Source organism: Lissotriton helveticus, chromosome 7 (genome assembly GCF_964261635.1).
Source record: "Lissotriton helveticus chromosome 7, aLisHel1.1, whole genome shotgun sequence".
NCBI lineage: Eukaryota > Metazoa > Chordata > Amphibia > Caudata > Salamandridae > Lissotriton > Lissotriton helveticus.
The window spans coordinates 1,313,146,162-1,313,168,213 of NC_136068.1; the positions used below are offsets into that span (position 1 = coordinate 1,313,146,162).

Sequence of the window (22,052 nt, forward strand, 5' to 3'; positions counted from 1 at the left end):
TTGAATCCAGTGGTGTAGTGAGCACGGAACCCAGTCTGGGCTTACACTTCCCATTTAGGGTGACTTATGCAAAAGAAACAATTGATGGACGATATCCTGGTTGAAGAGGGGTGAAACCCCGAAACCGGTCCTAGGATGCTTGTTTGCAGTCCAGGGAGGACCTGGCTTGGCAGTTCGGACTGGACTGTTCCCATGAGGCACAGAGTCAAGACTGATTTGCATATGGTTGGGTTCAAACTGGAATTGCACGGTGAGCAAAAAAACGATGGATTTAGGCCCAGATCTCTGTACTGGGGTGAATGTATGACATTGTTCTGTATTCTGTCCATTAACTGTTGTTTTTGCCCTTACGGGATGCAGCTGCAGCGTTAGAGTCCTATACTTTTGGTGTCATTTGGACCCAACCATTAGTGTAAAATTAGACACAGGCGTTTTTCTTACCTGTCTTTACAACCGGGAGGTGAGCGTTGGTAAGTTCCACCAGGACTCCTGATAGGAAATGCCCTACGCAAACACCATGACCTGCGGAGAATCATGCACATACATCAGCACCACCCAACCTGGTTGGAAATGCATATTTGCTGATGCATTTTCAACACAGTTATCAAGGGAGTCGCCAGAAAAAGAAAGTACTCCCACTTTGAACCATGCATCTGGTGGTACCTAGGAAGCAATGCGAGTGTGCTTGAATCTAGCCTCTTTCTTTTTTCTTTTCATCCATCAACCCATGTATAATTTCACCTCATCCACGCACTCATCATTTACCTTTGCATCTATTCATCTGTTAATCCATCCCATCTCCATCTATCAATTCCTCCATCTTTTCACCCTTTCTCTGCCCAACCTTTCACCATCATTTGCTTCCTTTTTCACATCTTCTTAGCTATCCATTCCCTTTTACTCTTCGTTCTTTGCACACATTCCTACAGCGTATCCTTCCTTTCAGCATTTCACCCTTCCTTCCTGCACCATTATTCCTCCTCTCCCTCTCCCTCTTCAAGATGGTACCAGAGCCAAATCTGCCAATAATGCTGCATTGTGGACAAGAAGAGTGATATACTGTGGAAAATTCAGAAACTCTTACCTCTGGAGAGGAGCTGGACTGACCTGCTCTGAGCAGCAGACAGAAGTAAGATGAGAAGACTTTGTCAAACCACATGAGGAGCAAAAAAGCACTGCACAACTCTGGTGTTCATCTGGAGAAGGGCAAGAGTCTGACTGCAGAGCGATATCTGAGAGTGAGGTTGTTACAGGCTAGATGGAGGCGGACTGAGTCGGCTGCGGTGCAGTGGAGTGGCCCCCTTGATTCTCAGTAGATCCTCAGTGAAAACATGATGTGATCTTGAACAAGTCGGAAGGATATGTTTCGAAGGAGAACTGGGTGGAGGACCCATCCGGCAGCCATCTTGGATGCAAGAGGTAGGGGTCTTGAAGAGATGGTGACCATTCTCGAACCACGTGGCTTCGGAACAAGGCATGAGCTGGGGACAATACTACATACAAAAACATAGAAACCATAAAACCATGACCAAAGCAAAAGTGTGACTGGAAAAAAAGAGGAAATTAAAACTAAGCAGAAAAGTAGAAACCTCTCTAGGTGGCCATTGTCCATGGATCCAAAGTGGAAACCAATGGGCAAATAAGCCGAATATAGAGGTTGATTTCTCTGCTGGATGGAACGTTTGATAAGTGAAATAGTGGCAGTACTGTAGAATAAGTGAGATGCCATTGGGCAAGCTAAAAGATACCCATGTTCAACAAAATTAGAAGTCTTAAGAGTAACCGCAATGGACAAACAAATATTAGAGATAATGAAGGGGAAAACATTCCTGAGATGTTGGAGACTTGAGATGTAGGAAAAGTCTATCAGTGAAAACCATCTACCTCCTTTTCCATAGGAAGTGGATGCTCACAATTCCATCATATTCATAGTGAATTGAAAAACCAAAGTGTTAAAACTTAACTAAGATGACCGCTTCTATGTAAGCAGATGTCACAGGATAAAATCTAGCAGAGACTTGCACACTGCACTCATAGAGTGACGAAACCAAGACATAGTATTCTGGCTGCTGTATGTGACACGAAAGATTTGCACTAGGGTGACTACATTGTGCTGCCATTTCTAGGCAAGAAGTAGTTCCTCTAACTGCAAATTAAACTGTGCTTCCCGTGTCCTGCTAAAGTATGTCACTCAGGGGGATAAAGAGTACATTTTATAGGCTTACGACAAAAAACAAGATTATCCTTAACTGTGTCAAGCAGCAGAGGGAGATGTCGGATGTTCTACTGAGTTTGATAAAAAATATTTGTTACAGTTGCATTATACCTATTCAGTATTTGCGTTTTACTATGGAGGGATGCAACAATTACACAACGTTGAAATAATACCTTCTGGCAAACGTTGCAGAAAGTGTCCCCAGTAGTGTGTCATGCACCTGTCTAATAACACACAAAGGAGGCACGTTAGGCACTTTAACACCTTCTGTGCTTAGGAGAGGACTTTCAGTGAGACAAATACTCTACACAAGGGTCCATGTAAGATGTTTCTGTTAGAATGTGGTGCTCTCATGGTGTAGTCAATCTGGTGTTATTTTCGACAAAATGAAGCCATGGAAATCAAACATTCCTCACAAAAAACAATGCACAAAAATTGACTTTTTATAGTTTTCCTATCATAACATTTGCTTCGGCAGCTTCTCCAAAAAGTGAATATCATTGAGAATTAAATAAAGATTGACCAGGCCAATGATTTTGGTCTTGGAGTAGTGCCAGCATTGGTGCCGCAAAGCATTTGTACAGCATCGACAACCGAGTGCAAACATCCCTTCATCTTACAACAGGTACAGCAAGGGAGTAGTGTTGCAAGCTTCCCTTTCTCAAACAAAGGGCACACCTCGTGCAGTGCAAGCTTAACTCTGACACCGAATGGGTACCATAGGGCAGCATCACAAGTGTGTCTCAATTACAGAACATCCACAGGCCAAGCAGCTCATCGGGCCGGTTAGCATATTGTGTTGTGCATTACTCGTTCAAAAGGCGCGATCTGAAATAAGGCGTGAAATACCCTAGGATTCTTTTTCAGAAATTCCCCAAACACATTGTACCATCAGACGTTTAGCAAATGCATGCATTGTGAGGAGGGGATACTATGCTGGGAAAATTGGCCTGATAATCGGGTTGCCAAGCATTGAAAAAGCTGCGTCTGACTTTCCAGGCACCTGAAGAGTGGGATCTATTCCACAGGCTGTTCATGTTGAGCGTGCACAGTAGATATATATTTTTAGTTTTGCTAGGAGCCTAGGCCATTGTTGAGATGGTATCCAGAAGCAGGCATTCTGTTATTTTCTTATCTCAATTTTGTTTCTAAGTACTGGCTTCCTTCCACAGCTTCACTTTTCAACCTTAGGTGCTCAATGGGAGACAGTTTTGCTTTTTAACATTTTTTTATCACTGAGGGTCAATGATATTCTTTAGGAATGTTCCTGATGCCCCGGCTAGATCTTTAATTTATTACGTTTTGCCTTTAAGTCCTGTGCGGGAATGGTTGGTTTATCAGCCCCCTGTCCGGTATGGAGCGTATTCTGTTTGTAACCACTGTAGTGTTTTAATTTTCAGTGTGTAGCCAGCATTTTTGCAGAACTACTTCACAGGGTCTAATGTGTATGACCATTGGGTGTGCCTGTCCTTAACACAGCAAACCTTTATGCTCCAGTGTGATCAAGAACAAGCTCAATGAACAAAAACTAACAGACTCAAAAGCTTAGTGGATCAACCAGACCTGATGTAACAGTCACTGCGAGGCTGTATAGGTGTGGAGCACAAATTCCTTTTCACCTTAAGAGTGTTGGGCACAACAGGTCTTTATGTTTGATGCGTCTTTCTCTCTCTCTTCACAGCATGGCGGTCATATACAGTGTCTTCTCGTTCTCCAACCTCATATCGCCTTCGGTGGTGGCCATCATAGGGCCGCAATTTTCGATGATAATTGGTGGCATCTTTTACAGGTGAGTTACTTCTGAGGTGGAGTTCGTATGAAGGGGGATTTAAGTTTTAGTATTTACCTAGAATTCCATGTTAAATGTAATCATCTTGAATCCATCGTAAAATGAGAAATGTATCACTTGTTACAAAGGTGTTATGGCTGGGTTGTGAAGAAAAACAGAGCGAATAAGACTCAAACGTAATTTCAGTCGTAAATGTCCACAATTACCTTTTTTCTCCTGCCAGGAATCCATAAAGAAATTCCTGGCTGGTGCAAATAAATGTACTACTGCTGATTTCCCCAACAGTAATGACTACCATTCAAGAAGTGGACATTCCCCAGTACTGTTTCCCTTGGAAGTTTGGAAAAGTCCACAAATGTACATGACTGTGGGCATTCCCAAAGCCCTTACTGGCCCCTTTCCATCTTGCAAATGGTCACATAATGACTCCACCCAAGGACTAGAGCTACTTCTCTTGCAGAATTGGAAATGTAATGAAACAACCCTAGACTTTGACAGGGCCTTGGGATAGAGCTTTCTCCACTGGGAAAAATGCTTCCATGAAGAGAATTTGTTTTTGCATTTTCACAGGCGTCTCAATTCTTCTGTGGGGAATACTCTGCTTTGGAGAACTCCACATGGGGAAATAGGAGCCTTTGGGGAAAATTAACATGGTCACAGGTTTTAAACCTTAGGAAAAGGGTTCCTATGGGCTGGTTATGAAGTGAATCTGAGGGGTCTCAGCCTGTCATAATAGGCTCCCTTCAGTCACTACTAATGCGCAGGAGAACTTCCCGGTGAGCAATCCTCCTCTAATTGGACCTCGTCCAGTAGTCCTTCCCACACTCGGGCCATCTCCATCGGGCTTCCCCCTCGAGTGGCAACCCTCCTAAGATTAATGCTCTCATATTCTAATTTTTAGCCCTGTGTATTAGGTTGTTACTCCATTTCATTAGTTGATGTCCTCTGGCACGCTTCCAGTTAAGAGTAATTTGTCTCTTGTCTGATATCAATGCAAGATCTATACATTTGGTTGCCCTACATTTGGCAGGCCAAGGGATGGTAGTTTGCCTTGTAATCCTTTGTAACTAAACACGAGTTTTGAATATAAAAAGTTGAACCTTTTTTGAGGAGTAGAAATTTCTATCACTAGAGGTATTTTGGATCAAGTGATGTCTTATTATAGTTCGTTTACCAGCTGCCTAGAAAAGCTACCATCTTTTAAAGGGAGTGCCATATATGCTCCTATATTTAATTCCTTTCTAGTGTCCTTACCTATACTGCGAATACACCAAAAGCTTCAAAGGGGTCTTTATTCAAAATGTAACAAAACCTAACTCTTTATGTGCCCTTTGGCGTTAATCTACTGTTGTGCTACTCCATCTTATGCTCTCTGACCTGTGACACTCACTTAAGTGAAGTCCGTTCAGGTTCTTTAAGTCTTCACTAGTAAACTTATGTTTCCCCCAGTGCATGTTTTATCCCAGTGACAGTTGCCCATTAGTCCAAGTTGACAATTCTGGAGAGGAGTTTTAAGGCAGTAGGTGGGGGTGAGAAGCAGGTTCCTCGGGCGAGATTTAAATTTAAATCCCAATCTGAGAAAAGGTTGCCAAGTATGTTTTATTGGACTTTACATACTATAAATAGTTCTTCCGGGGAAAATTAGTTCAGAAACTAGTCTGTGAAGAAAATCTGTACTATAGAGTGCCACACTTTCTTGCTCCGTTATTAGGTGACAACTTCAGGCAGCTTTTGCTGGCTGTTAGCAACAGACCTATTGTAACAATAAAGACAGAGTGGGCTTTGGGTGCCACCCTTTGCTCATTATTCGGTTTCTTTCATGTTAGTCTCCATTCCCTGCTCTTGATTAAGTAGCTTTCATCCCTGTTCTTGTGTTCGTCCCGCTCAAAGAACATTTAAGTCGCACAGTTTTGAATGGATGAATTGTATCCTTCCACTACTGATGTCAGAACCTTGTGTTATAGTTTGACGGACCATTATTTTTCTTCCCACTTTCCTTGCTTTCCCTTCTCCTTCCTCCGCTAACTCACCTCTCTTAAATATTTGTCTGTCCCCAAGTGGTCCTGGTATTGGCCCCATTCTCTTTATTTCAGTCATTGTCACCCAGCACCTGTCAGCCCCCCGCTCTATTTGCCACCCGCAGTTGTATCAATGGACAGATGTCTTATGTTTCTTAAAACATTCTAGATGACATTCATGCATTTACATGTGTGCGTGCATGATGGCCATCTAGGAAAGCTTTTTATTTTTTTGCTTTATTTGAACTCGTGCAAACTAGCCATCTTGGACTGTTTTTCTTATGCTTGATAAACATTCCAAAAGGGTTGTTGTGCACGTGCTTGCCCTGGAGGCCATCTTGGAATGCTTTTTCTTTTGCCTTTTGACAAACTGTTGTAAGATTGCTGTTAGTCAAGTGCTCACACTGATGGTTATCTTCCAGTTGTTTTTGCAATAAATGATGGCAAAACTACAAAAGCATTGGCAAAGCCTGTAGGTTGTGCCCCGGTGTCACAGGCAAGATGAGTTGGCTTTGTCAGTACTTGTTGGTGTGTGTGTGTATATACTCTCTTGTTCTCAGTCGGCAGTGTCTGCTGGAATAGTGGACAGTTCCTGTTGCTCCTGCTTTGGTGAGAGCAGTTTGTCACACAATCTGTGCTGATTATAACTTCCTCCAGGGATCTTAATACAGGGTACTAGCAGATTTGGGTGCTTGTTTTGGTTCCTTAGTCAAGAACCTTCCCCTATGTAGTTTTTCTGACAGTCATTCTGAGTGGACCCGCCTGACTCCTTAATCAGTGTTCGTTTTCTACCACATGCTGTTTGAGCAAGGTTACGTTTTTTCAAACTGCCATCACAGTGATTTCAGCACTTTATCTAATTTAAGGATCCTGGTGGAGTGTGGTAGAATACACTGTTCACAGAACAAGTGAAACATGTGAAACCTGTGAAATGAATGAAAGCTGAATTTATTTCCTGTAATGCATCCTGAAATGGCTTTATGTTGCAAATAAGTCCAACTACAACTATTTTCTTTGTATCTTCTTACAACATATTAGCTTATACATCGCCATTTTCATTCATCCTCTCACCTGGTCCTTCTACACCGCCTCTGTATTCCTTGGTATTGCAGCCGCAGGTAAGACTCTGATGCTGTCTGCGGCAGCTATTTCTTTTCCCATAAAATGTCCTGTTTGAGACTAACATTAATGTTGTGTTTTAGCGAAGATGCTATATAGTGCTTAGTTTAAGTATCTGAAAAAAAAGAGACCGTGATCAAACACAAAATTCAAATCTGTGTCATCAGATTGTACTCTGATCTCTGAAGTGAACACATGACTGAGCAAATAGAACAGCACCATGGTTATACGCCAAGTGGTTTTCTGACCAGCTCCTAGCATATGGTTTTCAAAGTACAGCTTATGCTCTGCAGTATGTTGAGAAGCATAGTGGACTTACAGTTTCTTGATGGTTTGCCCTCCTGTGCGTGGAACAACTGTCAGCTGCCTGTGTCTCTTTGAATGTTTGTGTGTTCTGCAATGCAGAATATTTGAGAGAAGCAACAGTGGTCAGTCTTGTGCTTGAAATGGTCTTTTTACTTTAACTGTGGGTCAGAAGAGCTGCTTTCATTTCGAATGGGGATTTAGGTACTGCTTGTCAGTATTGAATTGTGTAGCTGGAGGCGGAAGGGGCTCCCATCATGTCTGAACTGGAGGGGAAGATGGCATATCTGGAACTGGCATAGACACATTCTGCTATTACCATATTTGGAGTAATAGTAGAGAACCCCTTTAATTACATACAGAGTTGTTGGCTACCTCTTATTTACTATCAGGAGATGATAGCATCCCTTGAGTTGAGGCTGCATCCTATCTCATCTTGAGCTGAACAGGAACTGTTTGTGGCCTGTCTGGAGCAATAAGAGAAGGTGACCTCAGTAGATTTAAATCCCTGAGAGTCAGTCAAGGGCAGGTTAGCTTCTAGTGCTGCAAACCCTTAACCTAAAAGCACCCCGATGAGATCCATCTGAATTCACAGTGCTGGAAATTGAGCTGTGAGGTCTTTAAAAGATATATAGTGAGGCCTTTTCGGTGGGCCCTAGGGCAGGAAATGATTAGTGGTTAGTGGCTATATCAATTTTCCAATTGTGTCCTAGGGTCATTGTTTGTACTCCAAAAGGAATACTTAGTTACTCCTTTTATAGCTTTGCTTTCATAAGGCAAAGACTACAAACAGTTAAGGGTTACTCCAGGCGAGAACAGAGAATAGGAGGTTTAGAACCTTGATGCTGTATGACCTCAATTATTACACTATATAAACCCAGTGTCTGACTGCATTTTTGACTTTGCAAAGAATTTTTAAATGTTTTATCTTCATATAGGAGACTAAGGGCCTGATTTAGAATCCGGCGGATGGGTTACCCCATAACAAATGTGACAGATATCCCTTCCGCCATATTAAAGTGCATTATATTTAATGGCAAATGCATTATATACTCTTGTGACAGAGTAAGCAACCACCAAACTCTAAATTGGGTCATGAGATGGCTAAGATAATAAAACCCATAAACCCTCAAGTTCCCAGCAACAGCTGATTTGATGTATGTCCCCAAACTTAGATAGTGCTTCTGTAGAAAGGTGCTATAATTAAAATAACATGGGTTCCTAAGGCCAGTGTTATCCTATGGGGAAGCTTGTCATGCTGTGTCTGCTGTTTTGCCCCAGGTGCCCTGGTTGTAAGAGTGGGTTTTTATCCCATGTGCCTTAGAATCTGCAAAATCAGTCTCCCAAAATTACAGGTTCCTTTTCCACCTACGAAGAGCAGGGAATTCTATCAATTGATCAAGATGGTGAAGGGTGGAACAGGCTAGTGACCCAGCATCTATTGTTCCTGTGCTGCGTTGAGAGAGCTCTTTCATTCAAGGGTTTGGGGCACCGATCACTCTTCAAAGGGAAAACAGTTAAAGGTCAGCTGTTCCCAAGTCACTGTTAATGAGGGACTACTACTAATGCTGCAGTGGGGATCCTGTCCCAAAGTTCCAATGTACGCTCGTGGTCACTGTTTGTTTACGTGGTACCCACAGCTCTGGTGACCTCCGCTTGAGCCCCCTCCTAGATCAACATTTTGGTTTGGTTTTTGGTGTTTGGGTCCAACTGGAACTTCAACAAACCACAATGACGATAGAACTGTACGCGCTAGGAAGATGATTATAAATGGGCGACTGAAGACTTATTTGGGAAGACTGTCAAAGTCAATGGGCTGCTACTTGAATGCTTAGGTTGAAGAGGAACACTCTCTCTTCCCTCTGGTGCTGAAAAGTGACAGATAAATGCTCCTATAAAGTTCAGGACTGTATTGGGCAGGTCAGGGGTGATGCAGACTCACCACACTTGTTGTATTCTGTTAATCTCTTCAGGTCTCTAATACTCTGTACATGCACATGCTTCAATTTGGGTCTAGCTAATTGGGTGGCAAAGTCTTTGTGGTTTCTTGGTGGTACACTTCTTTGACAAGAAATCCAATTTTCCTTTTGTGCTTATGCTATTCCACCACTAATCGTTTCCGTTATAAGTCCATCAGAATGCACTGATCAAAGTCCTTGTCTTTCACTATACCATAAATTATGACGACCTCCCTTTTATGAAAAAAAGTTTTTATTTAAATGATTAAAATGCATGTCATTATGTCCACAATATACACATTCATAAATATACAATACAGTAAAAAGCACAATGAAACTACTAAAAAACATTAAGTATCTTGATCAATGTCAAAAATCATCTGTACAGCAATCGCAGCATTCAATTAAAGTATTCTTAGAACAGATCCTCTGTTTGTATACATTTTGCATGAACCATCAATTAGAAGCATACACAAATAAGAACATGCTGTTACTATGTATCAGAGTACTTTCACTATACATATTGTGTCGACACAACATTTTGGCAGTTCTTTTAATCAAATCACCGCCTTCTTAAGGACAAATTCACATAAAGCATTTTTTCTATATAAAACAGTTGTTTACTATAGGAGACAAAAACAATGAAAACTCAACTAATTCAAACATCTATACTGATTACCTCTTAATTTAATTCAGTGCAAAGTAATGACTCGCAACATCCCCCTCTTATATACTAAGGAAGGTATGTTATTACGTAAAAAAAACCTTTCTTATTGGGCAGTCAAAGATTTTTTTATAAAAACTCAAGGTTATTGCTAATCTTATACACATATATAAAGGTATTTCCGTATTGTGTTAAAGCAACCATTCTGCCTGTCTCTTCCAGTCATAAACAGGGTGTAGTCAGATCATTGGGTCATAAATACCTTAATTCCAACTTCGTTCCCCTATTTCCTTCTAGGGACGTGTTTCAATGTTGAAGGTATCATCGCCCCCAAAATAATGCTATCCTACAAGATTTACATATTTATTAGAGGCTTTCATCTTATTGATCATCTACGTTATTAGGTCCAATATATAGTAAAAACTTATTGTATGTTAAGGAGCAAACATTTTCTGTTTAGTAAGCCTTTTCGAGTTGAGGTATATCGTCTTCTGTATTATCCCTGTTGGTATCAGATCAAGAATGTTACGTATAATGTGACCATATCCTAGCTACTCCTGTTATCCGGAGATACTTATGATACAATGCTTACCCCTCTGCTTATGCCAATAGCTCTCCCTTCGTTGGTAGGTAGGGTTCCCTTGTGGTCTTTCTTGATTCCCACAAGTTGTGTTCTTTACTTTTTTTTTTTTAATCTCTGATCATGTACGATCTAGAGTCCACCACAAAAATGAGTTACATACAGGGTGATTACACAACTACTATGTACTCAGTATTGCTGTTTGTTTCAATTTACCACTCAGCGTCCTGCAATTTACAGCCTATTTAAATTAAAATATATGGCCTTTCCATCGTATGTCCATTTAATAAAGGGCCTTGATCTCGGTCATAATCGTATAATACCAAGGAAAATATGTGGCAATAACTCAGTTCGCTCATAACTAAGCCTTCAACTTAGTTAACTGAGAAAGTGGCAATTATTGTATAGACTAACTTCATCTTTGGCTGTGATCAGAATAACCCCCCCATCGTGCTTTCGTATGAAGGAGTACTTTACTCATGTGAGGAACACATTATTTCCACCTCCTGAGACATTTTGCTATATCCTAGAGGTGCGTATGGGCCAAATAGACATGTACCGGCAGTAATAAAAAAGGAGGCCAGATTCAAAATGGAGACCAGCTTGCAGGAGAAGAGGTCAGATACATGGCTGTTGAGGTGGGCGTATTGGGAACCCCACAGGAAGAATGAGTATATTGAAAGGGCCCGTAACAGCAGGACCGTAGTGAGAATGTTACACCAAAGGGAGGGTGAAATGTAATTGACAGCGTGGTTGCCCTAACCTTTATAGGACAATGGCTTCAAGATGGCTGAATAGTATTGCCAGTTGTAACTGCCCTCTACGCTGCCCCGGGAAAGAGACGGTCTAATAGCAATGGTTTTCTTTGGCCTGACCACCCATATCAATTGAGTGGGGTGGGTAAGACAGTCAGATGGGCTATAGCATGGGTACTCGCAAACATTGCAAACATTTCCTCGGGGGCCGAAATGCATTGTCTGGGTTATCATCGAGGGCTGCTCATATGACCGTGGGGGGGAGGGGCATGTAGATGGGAAGATTCGGGTGGGGTGATTTGGAGGCGGGGCTAGGTTTGGCGGACATGGCATGGTGGAGACTTTGGTGGACAAATTGTACCACGTGGAGAGAAACAATAAATGGAATTTACAAAATAACTTATTTAAATAAACTGTTACTAAGATTGAGAGAATGCTGCATTGTGAAACAAACACGTGGATAGGTTTGAAGTGTAACCATTCCAAAGGATATTCAAGTAATTCATAGATAATGTGCCCCATGTGGTATAAATGGAGAAGTGTGACTCACTGGTTAGAGGCGGCAGACCGTGAAGCAGAGGTCAGACCCGGGACCAGGGTTCAATTCCCGACGCCGCAGGGTCTTGAGCCCAAATATCCACGGACTCGATAATTCTCGTTTCGGTGCCTACTGGAATCACAGGTTCACACTCTGCAGCTCTGGGCATTAGCTTGCTTAATCTCCACTACGGCCCCCCGCGGCGGGATGCCTGGCTTTCACCTTGGGGATGCCCAGTATGGGTATCTCACAGGGAAAAACCAGGACGGGTTCCCAAGGCAAGCGCCGAGATGCCTACGGGTAATCGAGCGCTATATAAGAACGCATAATAATAATAATAATAATAAATCACACACATTGATGTAAGAATGATAAAGCTCTGTCAATTGAAAGTAAATTCAACCCAACATTTTTTTTAAATGTCTTTTATTCTGATAACGTAGCATTCGGATTAGGTACTTAATGCATTCGGATTGGGTATCACTGGCAATGTTGCAAAAATGTCAATCAAGTTAATATTTAAAGACCTAAAGTAGCTGAGGTACAAGTATTTCCTTCATATCACACATGAATAAAGTCAGTGAAGAAGACATGCAGAGTGTTCACCAGTGTGCTAAAGTTGCAGTGCAAGACTCCCAATCTAGATGCTGCTTGGAAAATGTTACTCTGCTTTGAAGGCCTCTAGTGAATGTAGAACAGCAAGTAGAAAGGCACATGTAATGCGGGAAAGGTCTTTTCCAAGGCACAGAGTTTACGCACTAATTTTACACTACATGTCCGCAATTAATTTCTTGTACTCCGGAACCTTTTCAGAGAGTGCAAGTCTCAGGAGGTGGTCAAGATTTGCATCAGTCAGTTTGTTTCTTAGTTTATTTTTTAGAACACCCATTGTGGAAAGGGAACACTCACATACATATGTGGAGCCAAACATGCAAAGTATTTTCTGTGCCAAAATAAAAAGAAGACATTTTTCAGATGGCAGACTTAGTCATAATTCTTACGGTATCTTCCCCAAGAAAGAGGACTCCAGCACAGAGCTGTATTTCATGTCAATAAATTCAATCTCAGCTTGTGCCCTTTGCAAGCCAAAAAGTTCAACAGCTTCAAGATTCCTTGCACTAACCATCCATGGATTTTCTTCCAGCCTGAAAAGGGGGATGAGAACTCTAAACTGAGAAAATCGCCTCTTAATGTCCCCAAAAATTTCGTCCAGATAAGCACAAAGATTAAGACTCAGCTACATTTCCTGAGCGTTTTCAACCCTCTGTGTTAAAGCCTTCAACTTAGTAAAGTGTGTGAGATCACCATCGCCCAGCTGCTCTCGGAACAGGTCACGTTTACTCATCATTGATTACACAAGTTTCTGTCTACCCTGCAGTGCAAGATTGAGAGTGTTGAAATGTGAGAAGATGCCACACAGAAAATGGAGCATGGTGAGCCATTGCAAGTCATACAGTTCTGGAAAAGACTGCCCTCAATTACAAATTCTTCAATTCCTGGATGCAAAATAATAAACCTTTCTAGTGCTTAACCACCTAATGCAACAACAGGTCTGTTTATTCAGTTTCGGCATCCCTCAGCAATAATTCAGAAGGTCTGTGGTTGAGTGTTTTTGCTCGAATATAATTAACAATTCTTACTACTTGCTTTATAACATCATTTAGTTGTCATTGTTTTATTTTCACACACATCGCTTCCTGATGGATTATGCAATGATAATCAATTAAAGTGGATAATTGAAGTTCTTTTTCTAACTGAGCTACAAAGCCCCTCTCCTGTCTAATCATGGAGGTTGCCGCATCTGTAGTGATACTTACAAGATTGTTCAATGGCAGGTGATGAGAGTCAAATAAAGTACACATGCTGGTCAATACATCCTCTCTCTTGTGTGACCATGCAATGGCAAAAGGCAGAGGAGCCCTTCTATTGGAATGATTTCTTGTTCTGAATACCTCACCCACATCATTAACTGAGCCACATCCCCAACAAAGATGTTGGCTCATCAACAGCAATGCTAAAGAAAGGGGACAGCATGACTGCATTGATGACCTGTGCTAGGACATTGTCACCCATTGACTCAATTCTATGTGTGCATGTGGAATCTGACAGTTGTAATTAACCTATTTATTTCATAATGTTTGATTTATTAGGACAGTTGGCAAATAAAATGTCTGCTACCGAAAGAAAACATTTCTGTACCAGCTCTGCCTCTGTAAATGTTTTTTTATGTTTTGCAAGCAAGTAGCATATTTGGAAGGATGCCTCGGTTTCTTTCATCTGGCACAGAAAGCGCTTTTGTTTGGACAGAAGGGCTTGCTTCAGTGATGCCACCTTTGCAGAATGCGGTTTTGAAGACATTGAGAAATTTTCTATGAAGTCGGAATGTTGTGTTTTATAGTGCCGCTCCAGGTTATATCTTTTGAGGACTTGAATCTTTTCTTTGCAATGGAGACAAGTAGCTTTCTCATTTTGACATTCCACAAAAAGATTTGGTTCTTCCCACGAAGCCTGGAACACCCTGTGTTCACTCTGTGTGGATCTGGGTCTTTTGCAAGACTGTTACCGGGCTGTATGCCATTTATTTTGGGTTCCTTATGAACACAGTAGGAAAGCAGGATTTGTGTTCACGACCGTTTGCGCGATCCCATCTCACAACCGAAGGCACAACCATGTCTTAGTTACAGAGCTCTGCACACAATCAACAAGGTGACACTTGAGTTCTGTTATTTGGGGGAATATGTTTGAAAATAAAATGTATATTAAAAAATGTAAACGTCTACATTGAGAGCTTACTTCTCACTGTATGTTTTATCTGAAAGAGAAGTGATAGATTCCTTACCTTAGAATATTCCCCAGGCGTCAGTCTGGATCCGGAAAGTTTTCTGCTTAGCAGTACCCCTGCGCGCCAGTAGGTGGTGCCGTGCAGGTCCGCGCCCGTCACTTGCGTCGTAAGCGTCGGGATGATGTCACGGAGGCTACTTAGGCGCCACGCATGCGCGCTGACGTCAGTTCTTTCTTTTTCCGCGCCGAAATCGCAGCTTCGGATTGAGCACGTACCGCGGTCAATTTTTGACCACTTTTTTGAGACTTTTGTCTTCTTCTCTTGTCTCCTGGTGCACGTAGGGATGCCCGGCTTTAGGCCTTGTGGGCCATGCCACTGTAATATATCAGTGGCAGACCCCCATGATGTCCGCCTCTACTGCCTGGAGACCGACCATGACTCCCGGGATTGTCGGGACTGCCCTGCCATGGCCCCAAGGCCTTGCGGGAGCAGCACCGAAAGTTGCTGGAGGTCCGGCACTCCTCTAATCGCCACTCCGGGTATTGGGACCGTTCGCGGGACGGCTAGCGGGACCGGAGCCATAGCTCCTCGGACTCTAAGTCTTCACCTTCAGATTCCGGTAAGCGACGCCATAAGAAGAAGTCAAAGAAGCGTGTTTGCCCTCTGACGTCCCCCCGTCGCTCCCCGGAGGCGGACGAAGGGGAACAGGGGCTCCGCCCCTGCGGATCCTCCGGAGCCTGGGAGTCCTGCGGCCTACCCGCTATACCCGGGTCAGTCGGCGACTCCCGAACAGATGCAAGAGTTTCTTGCTGCCATGGACCGCCTGTTTAGGCCTCGGGCTCTCGCCGGCGGGCCTGCGGGCCCTGCGGTCCCGTTTCCAGATCCTGTTGGCCCGGCGGCACCGACTCTGGTGCCGGCCCGAAGCCACTGGATCCAGCGTCCTCAGCTCCGGCGCCACAAAGTGCAGCCCCGCTGGCTCGGGCCCCGGCGCTGCCCATGGCTCCGGCCCCAGCGCCGCCCCTGGCTCCACCACTGGCGCCTCACTGGGTGCCGTTTATCCCACCCCTACCCCGGTTCTCGGACCATTTCGTTCCGACCTGGGAACCACATTGGGATGCGGCTCCGGTTCGGCCCCGGCTGGCGCCGTTCCCCCCACCGTTCGTGGCACGGCTCCCGGTGCCACTGGCCCCCTCTCCGGCTCCGGCCCTGCCGCCGCGGCCAGCTCCTTCTACCCCGTAGCCGAATGAGGACTGGGACGGCTCTGAGGACACCCTTGCGCGGCAGTGTGACACTGAGCAGGATTGGGTGGATGACCTTCAAGATGCGGGTGAACTTGATGTGTCTTCTGACCCAGAGTTTACCTGCCCTCCGCCTACTATGGAGGAGGGCTCTTCCTACACTATGGTGCTGTGTTGAGCTGCGGAGGCTCGCCATCTGGACCTCCCTACGGTGGCCCTTAAGACCAACCTCATTACGGAGGTGCTCCAACCGGCGTCTACGTCGTCGGAACCGCTGCTCCCTTTCAATGAGGCCCTTACTGAAGTCCTCTTAGGCACTTGGCTGCGACCGGCCTCGGGGGTACCGGTGGATAAGAACGTCGCTAGGCGTCATCGCCCGGTGCCTGGTGACTCTGCCTTCTTAACCACTCATCCCACGCCTGAGAGCCTGGTCATTAAGGACTCGACGTCAGAGTGCCTTCCCCACGGCTCGGCCGGATAAGGACTCTAAGAAGCTGGACCAATATGGCAAGAGGTTATTCTCCTCGGCCAGCTTGGGGTTGCGGTCGGCTAACACCGCCTGCTTATTGGGCTGTTACTCCCACGCCGTGTGGGATACGGTAACCGAGATCCTGCCCCAGTGTTCTGAAGAAGTCCAGGCTGTCCTTTCCCAAGTGATTGCGGAGGGCAAGGATGTGGCGAAGTTTGCCATCAGGTGTGTTCTGGACACGGCTGATTCCTTGGGCAGGGCGATTTCCACGACAGTGGCGTTGCGGCGCCATGCCTGGTTGCGGTCTACAGGGTTCTCACTTGATGTCCAGGGCTCGCTCATGGACATACCCTTTGATGACTCTTGTCTTTTTGGCAACAAGACGGACAGTGCCCTGGAGCGCTTTAAAAACTCACGGGCCGCGGCTAAGTCTTTGGGTCTTTCCACAAAGAGCCCTGCCAAGCCTGGGTTTCGTTCCTTTCGTGGCCATGGTAAAGGCGCTCAGACGCGCTGCCCCGCAAAGCCTGCGCAGACCCTCCCTCAGCGTGGCCCTGGATGCGGCTTCTGCGGGGGCTGGTCTGGTAACCAGCGGGCGGGTCTGTCCACCTCCACACCCGCTGCTTCCACCTCCAAGCCTTCCTAATCCGGGCTTCAGGGGGCACCCCATGCCGGTAGGAGGCAGGGTTCGCCACCACCTCCACCACTGGCGCGAAATCACATCGGACAAGTGGGTGCTGCATATGATTTACCAAGGTTACTCTCTCCCTTTTCTGTCCTCCCCTCCAGCCATGCCACCTCGGTAACACCGCATGTTGGGGGATCATTTGGCTCTTCTCCGTCAGGAAGTCACGGCCCTCCTGGCCAAGGGGGCCATCGAGTACGTTCCTGATCAGGAAGTAGGGAGTGGTAGTTATTCCCACTACTTTCTGGTCCCCAAAAAGGACAAGGGGGGCCTGCGCCACATCTTAGACCTCCGAGACGTCAATCGCTTCCTCCGGAAGGAGAAGTTCAAGATTCTGTCTCAAGTCCTGACTGTCATGGACTCTGGAGACTGACCATTCAGTCTCCAGAGTCCAGGGCAGTCAGGACTTGAACCAGAGTCCGCATCTTGAACTTCTCCTTCCGGAGGAAGCGATTGACGTCCCGGAGCGTTGGACTTGCAGGACGCCTATTTTCATATCCCCGTCCTGCCAGCCCACCGGCATTACCTGCGGTTCATGGTAGGCCGGGAGCATTTTCAGTTTGCCGTGCTCCCTTTGGCCTTACCAGCGCCCCTCTGGTGTTCACGAAAGTGATGGCGGTGGTCGCAGCTTATCTGCACAGGTTAGGGGTGTCGGTCTTCCCCTACCTGGATGACTGGCTGTTGAAGACGGGCTCTCCCACCTCCAAAGTATGGCCGACCTCCTGCATTTGCTGGGGTTCTCCATCAATGTGCCGAAGTTGCACCGGAGTCCCTCTCAGAAGCTCCCTTTCATTGGAGCGGTTCTGGATTCAACACCGTTTCGGGTTAATCCTCCCGAGCAGCGAATCTGGGATATTCAGGCTATGATTCCTCTCTTTCAGCCTCTATCCTGGGTTTCAGTCAGGGTGACCCTCCGGCTTCTGGGCCTGATGGCCTCCTGCATCCTGTTTGTGACGCATGCCCGATGGCATATGCGGGCTCCTCAGTGGGACCTGAAGTTCCAGTGGGCACAGCATCAAGGCAACCTGCACGATCTCGTCCAGATCTCAGAGGGCACTGCACGACAGTTGCGGTGGTGGCTCACGAATTGTGACTGGGTCAGTGGCAGATCCCTCTCCCTTCCCCAACCGGAGAACATAGTGGTGACGGATGCCTCCCTCCTGGGATGGGGAGGCCACATGGGAGAGGCGGAGATCAGAGGCCTCTGGTCTCCAGCTGAGTCCCGGCTCCAAATCCACCTTTTGGAGCTTCGGCGATCCGGCTTGCACTGAAGGCATTCCTTCCCTCTGTCCGGGGAAGTGTAGTGCAGTGTTCTCGGACAACACCACCGCCATGTGGTATTGCAACAAACAGGGCGGGGTGTCTCTTACAGATATATCGTTACACAAGTAGTAACTTGTGCGACAGTGCCCTATTTGCACATATTTAGATATATTCGTGCATTGAAGCTTATAACTAGATATTAGTGCTAAACAAATGAAACATCTTTATCACATTTCTCATGTACAGCCATCCCTACAGGAGAGCATTAGTGAAATGAAGAAAGAAATACCTTGAGACCACCCTTTCTTAATAAATTCAGCAGACATTTGTACAGTGCATCCACTACCTCAAATCCCTTTCCCTGTTACCCAGGCAGGTGAACATGGGTGTCCCCAGAAATGTTTCCGGGGGGGGGGTCACATTTCTAACTTCTTCACCATCCCCCTTGCACCCTTCTCCCCTCTGCCTTGCACCCTTCTCTCCCTCCCACTTGCACCCTTCTCCCCCTTGCACCCTACTCCACCTCCGCCTTGCACCCTTTTCTACCTTGCACCCCTCTGCCTTGCACCCTTCTCCCCTCTGCCTTGCACCCTTCTCCCCTCTGCCTTGCACCCTTCTCCCCTCTGCCTTGCACCCTTCTCCCCTCTGCCTTGCACCCTTCTCCCCTCTGCCTTGTACCCTTCTCCCCTCTGCCTTGCACCCTTCTCCCCTCTGCCTTGTACCCTTCTCCCCTCTGCCTTGTACCCTTCTCCCCTCTGCCTTGTACCCTTCTCCCCTCTGCCTTGTACCCTTCTCCCCTCTGCCTTGTACCCTTCTCCCATCTGCCTTGTACCCTTCTCCCCTCTGCCTTCCACCCTTCTCCCCTCTGCCTTCCACCCTTCTCCCTTCTCCCCTCTGCCTTCCACCCTTCTCCCCTCTGCCTTCCACCCTTCTCCCCTCTGCCTTCCACCCTTCTCCCCTCTGCCTTCCACCCTTCTCCCCCTCCGCCTTGCACCCTTCTCCCCCTTCGCCTTACACCCTTCTCCCCCTCCGCCTTGCACCCTTCTCCCCCTCCGCCTTGCACCCATCTCCCCTTCTACATTGCACCCTTCTCCGCCTTGCACCCTTCTCCCCTCCGCCTTGCACCCTTCTCCCCTCCGCCTTGCACCCTTCTCCCCTCCGCCTTGCACCCTTCTCCCCCCTGCCTTGCACCCTTCTCCCCCTCTGCCTTGCACCCTTCTCCCCCTCTGCCTTGCACCCTTCTCCCCCTCTGCCTTGCACCCTTCTCCCCCTCTGCCTTGCACCCTTCTCCCCCTCTGCCTTGCACCCTTCTCCCCCTCTGCCTTGCACCCTTCTCCCCCTCTGCCTTGCACCCTCTGCCTTGCACCGTTCTCCCCCTCCCCCTTGTACCGTTCTCCCCCTCTGCCTTGTACCGTTCTCCCCCTCTGCCTTGTACCGTTCTCCCCCTCTGCCTTGTACCGTTCTCCCCCTCTGCCTTGTACCGTTCTCCCCCTCCGCCTTGCACCCTTCTCCCCCTCCGCCTCGTTCCCTTCTCCACCTTGAACCCATATCCCCCTTTGCCTTGCACCCTTCTCTGCCTTGCACCCTTCTCTTCCTCCCCTTTGCCCCTTCTCCCCTCTGCCTTGCACCCTTCTCCCCCTTGCACCCTTCTCCCCTCCCCCTTGCACCCTTCTCCACCTCCGCCTTGCCCCCTTTTCTACCTTGCACCATTCTCCCCTCTGCCTTGCACCATTCTCCCCTCTGCCTTACCCCATTCTCCTCTCTGCCTTGCACCCTTCTACCCTCTGCCTTGCACCATTCTACCCTCTGCCTTGCACCCTTCTCACCTCTGCCTTGAACCCTTCTCCCCTCTGCCTTGCACCCTTCTCCCCTCTGCCTTGCACCCTTCTCCCCTCTGCCTTGCACCCTTCTCCCCTCTGCCTTGCACCCTTCTCCCCTCTGCCTTGCACCCTTCTCCCCTCTGCCTTGCACCCTTCTCCCCCTACTCCTTGCACCCTTTTCCCCCACCCCTTCTTGCCTGCTGCCTTGCACCCTTCTCGCCCTCTGCCTTGCACCCTTCTCGCCCTCTGCCTTGCACCCTTCTCGCCCTCTGCCTTGCACCCTTCTCGCCCTCTGCCTTGCACCCTTCTCGCTCTCTGCCTTGCACCCTTCTCGCCCTCTGCCTTGCACCCTTCTCGCCCTCTGCCTTGCACCCTTCTCGCCCTCTGCCTTGCACCCTTCTCGCCCTCTGCCTTGCACCCTTCTCGCCCTCTGCCTTGCACCCTTCTCGCCCTCTGCCTTGCACCCTTCTCGCCCTCTGCCTTGCACCCTTCTCGCCCTCTGCCTTGCACCCTTCTCTACCTTGCACCCTTCTCTACCTTGCACCCTTCTCTACCTTGCACCCTTCTCTACCTTGCACCCTTCTCTACCTTGCACCCTTCTCTACCTTGCACCCTTCTCTACCTTGCACCCTTCTCTACCTTGCACCCTTCTCTACCTTGCACCCTTCTCTACCTTGCACCCTTCTCTACCTTGCACCCTTCTCTACCTTGCACCCGTCTCTACCTTGCACCCGTCTCTACCTTGCACCATTCTCTACCTTGCACCATTCTCTACCTTGCACCATTCTCTACCTTGCACCATTCTCTACCTTGCACCCGTCTCTACCTTGCACCCGTCTCTACCTTGCACCCGTCTCTACCTTGCACCCGTCTCTACCTTGCACCCGTCTCTACCTTGCACCGTTCTCTACCTTGCACCCTTCTCCTCTCTGCCTTGCACCCTTCTCCTCTCTGCCTTGCACCCGTCTCTACCTTGCACCGTTCTCTACCTTGCACCCTTCTCCTCTCTGCCTTGCATCCTTCTCCCCTCTGCCTTGCATCCTTCTCCCCTCTGCCTTGCATCCTTCTCCCCTCTGCCTTGCATCCTTCTCCCCTCTGCCTTGCACCCTTCTCGGCCACCCCCTTGCACCCTTCTCGGCCACCCCCTTGCACACTTCTCGGCCACCCCCTTGCACCCTTCTCCCCCCTGCCTTGCACCCTTCTCCCCCCTGCCTTGCACCCTTCTCCCCCCTGCCTTGCACCCTTCTCCCCCTGCCTTGCACCCATCTCCCCCTGCCTTGCACCCTTCTCCCTTCTCCCCTCTGCCTTGCACCCTTCTCCCCTCTGCCTTGCACCCTTCTCCCCTCTGCCTTGCACCCTTCTCCTCTCTGCCTTGCACCCTTCTCCTCTCTGCCTTGCAAGTGCCCCCCCTTGTCCCCCCTGCGGACGCCCATTCAGGTGAAATAGTAGCTAAGCAAAAATCCGGCCACTTGCAATAGTGAACTGAAGTCTACAGGCCCTCGCAAACCACATATGATAGAGAGGGTTCTGTCCTCTGGCAGTTAAATGTAAATGTAAATGTGTGGGACTTGTAAAGCGCACAGCTGCCCGTAAGCGTCCCGGCGCTGAAGACCGCTGGGGAACCCGTCCTGGCTTTCCCTGTGAGATGGTCCCTTCTGGGTATCTCCAAGGTGAAACTAGGCATCCCCGGCGTCTGTGGGGGGCCGTTGTAGAGATGAGGCAAGCTTAATGCCCAGAGTTGCCGAGTGTGATCCCTGGTTAGAGTAGGCACCGAGGCGAGAATTGTCGAGTCCGCTGACCCTGGTCCACTACCCTGCCGCGTCAGGAATTGAACCCTGGTTCCGGGCCGTTCTCTGCCG

General features: G+C 47.4%; 1 protein-coding gene across 1 annotated transcript in view; it reads left to right on the forward strand.

The window, feature by feature from the left end:
* The window catches only part of MFSD11 (major facilitator superfamily domain containing 11), a 182,141-nt gene that overhangs the window by 55,157 nt on the left and 104,932 nt on the right, over positions 1 to 22,052 (forward strand). The window contains exons 4-5 of the mRNA XM_078654620.1: positions 3,897 to 4,004; positions 7,061 to 7,140. Coding sequence (XP_078510746.1) covers positions 3,897 to 4,004; positions 7,061 to 7,140 — 188 coding nt within the window. The remainder of the gene's footprint in view (positions 1 to 3,896; positions 4,005 to 7,060; positions 7,141 to 22,052) is intronic.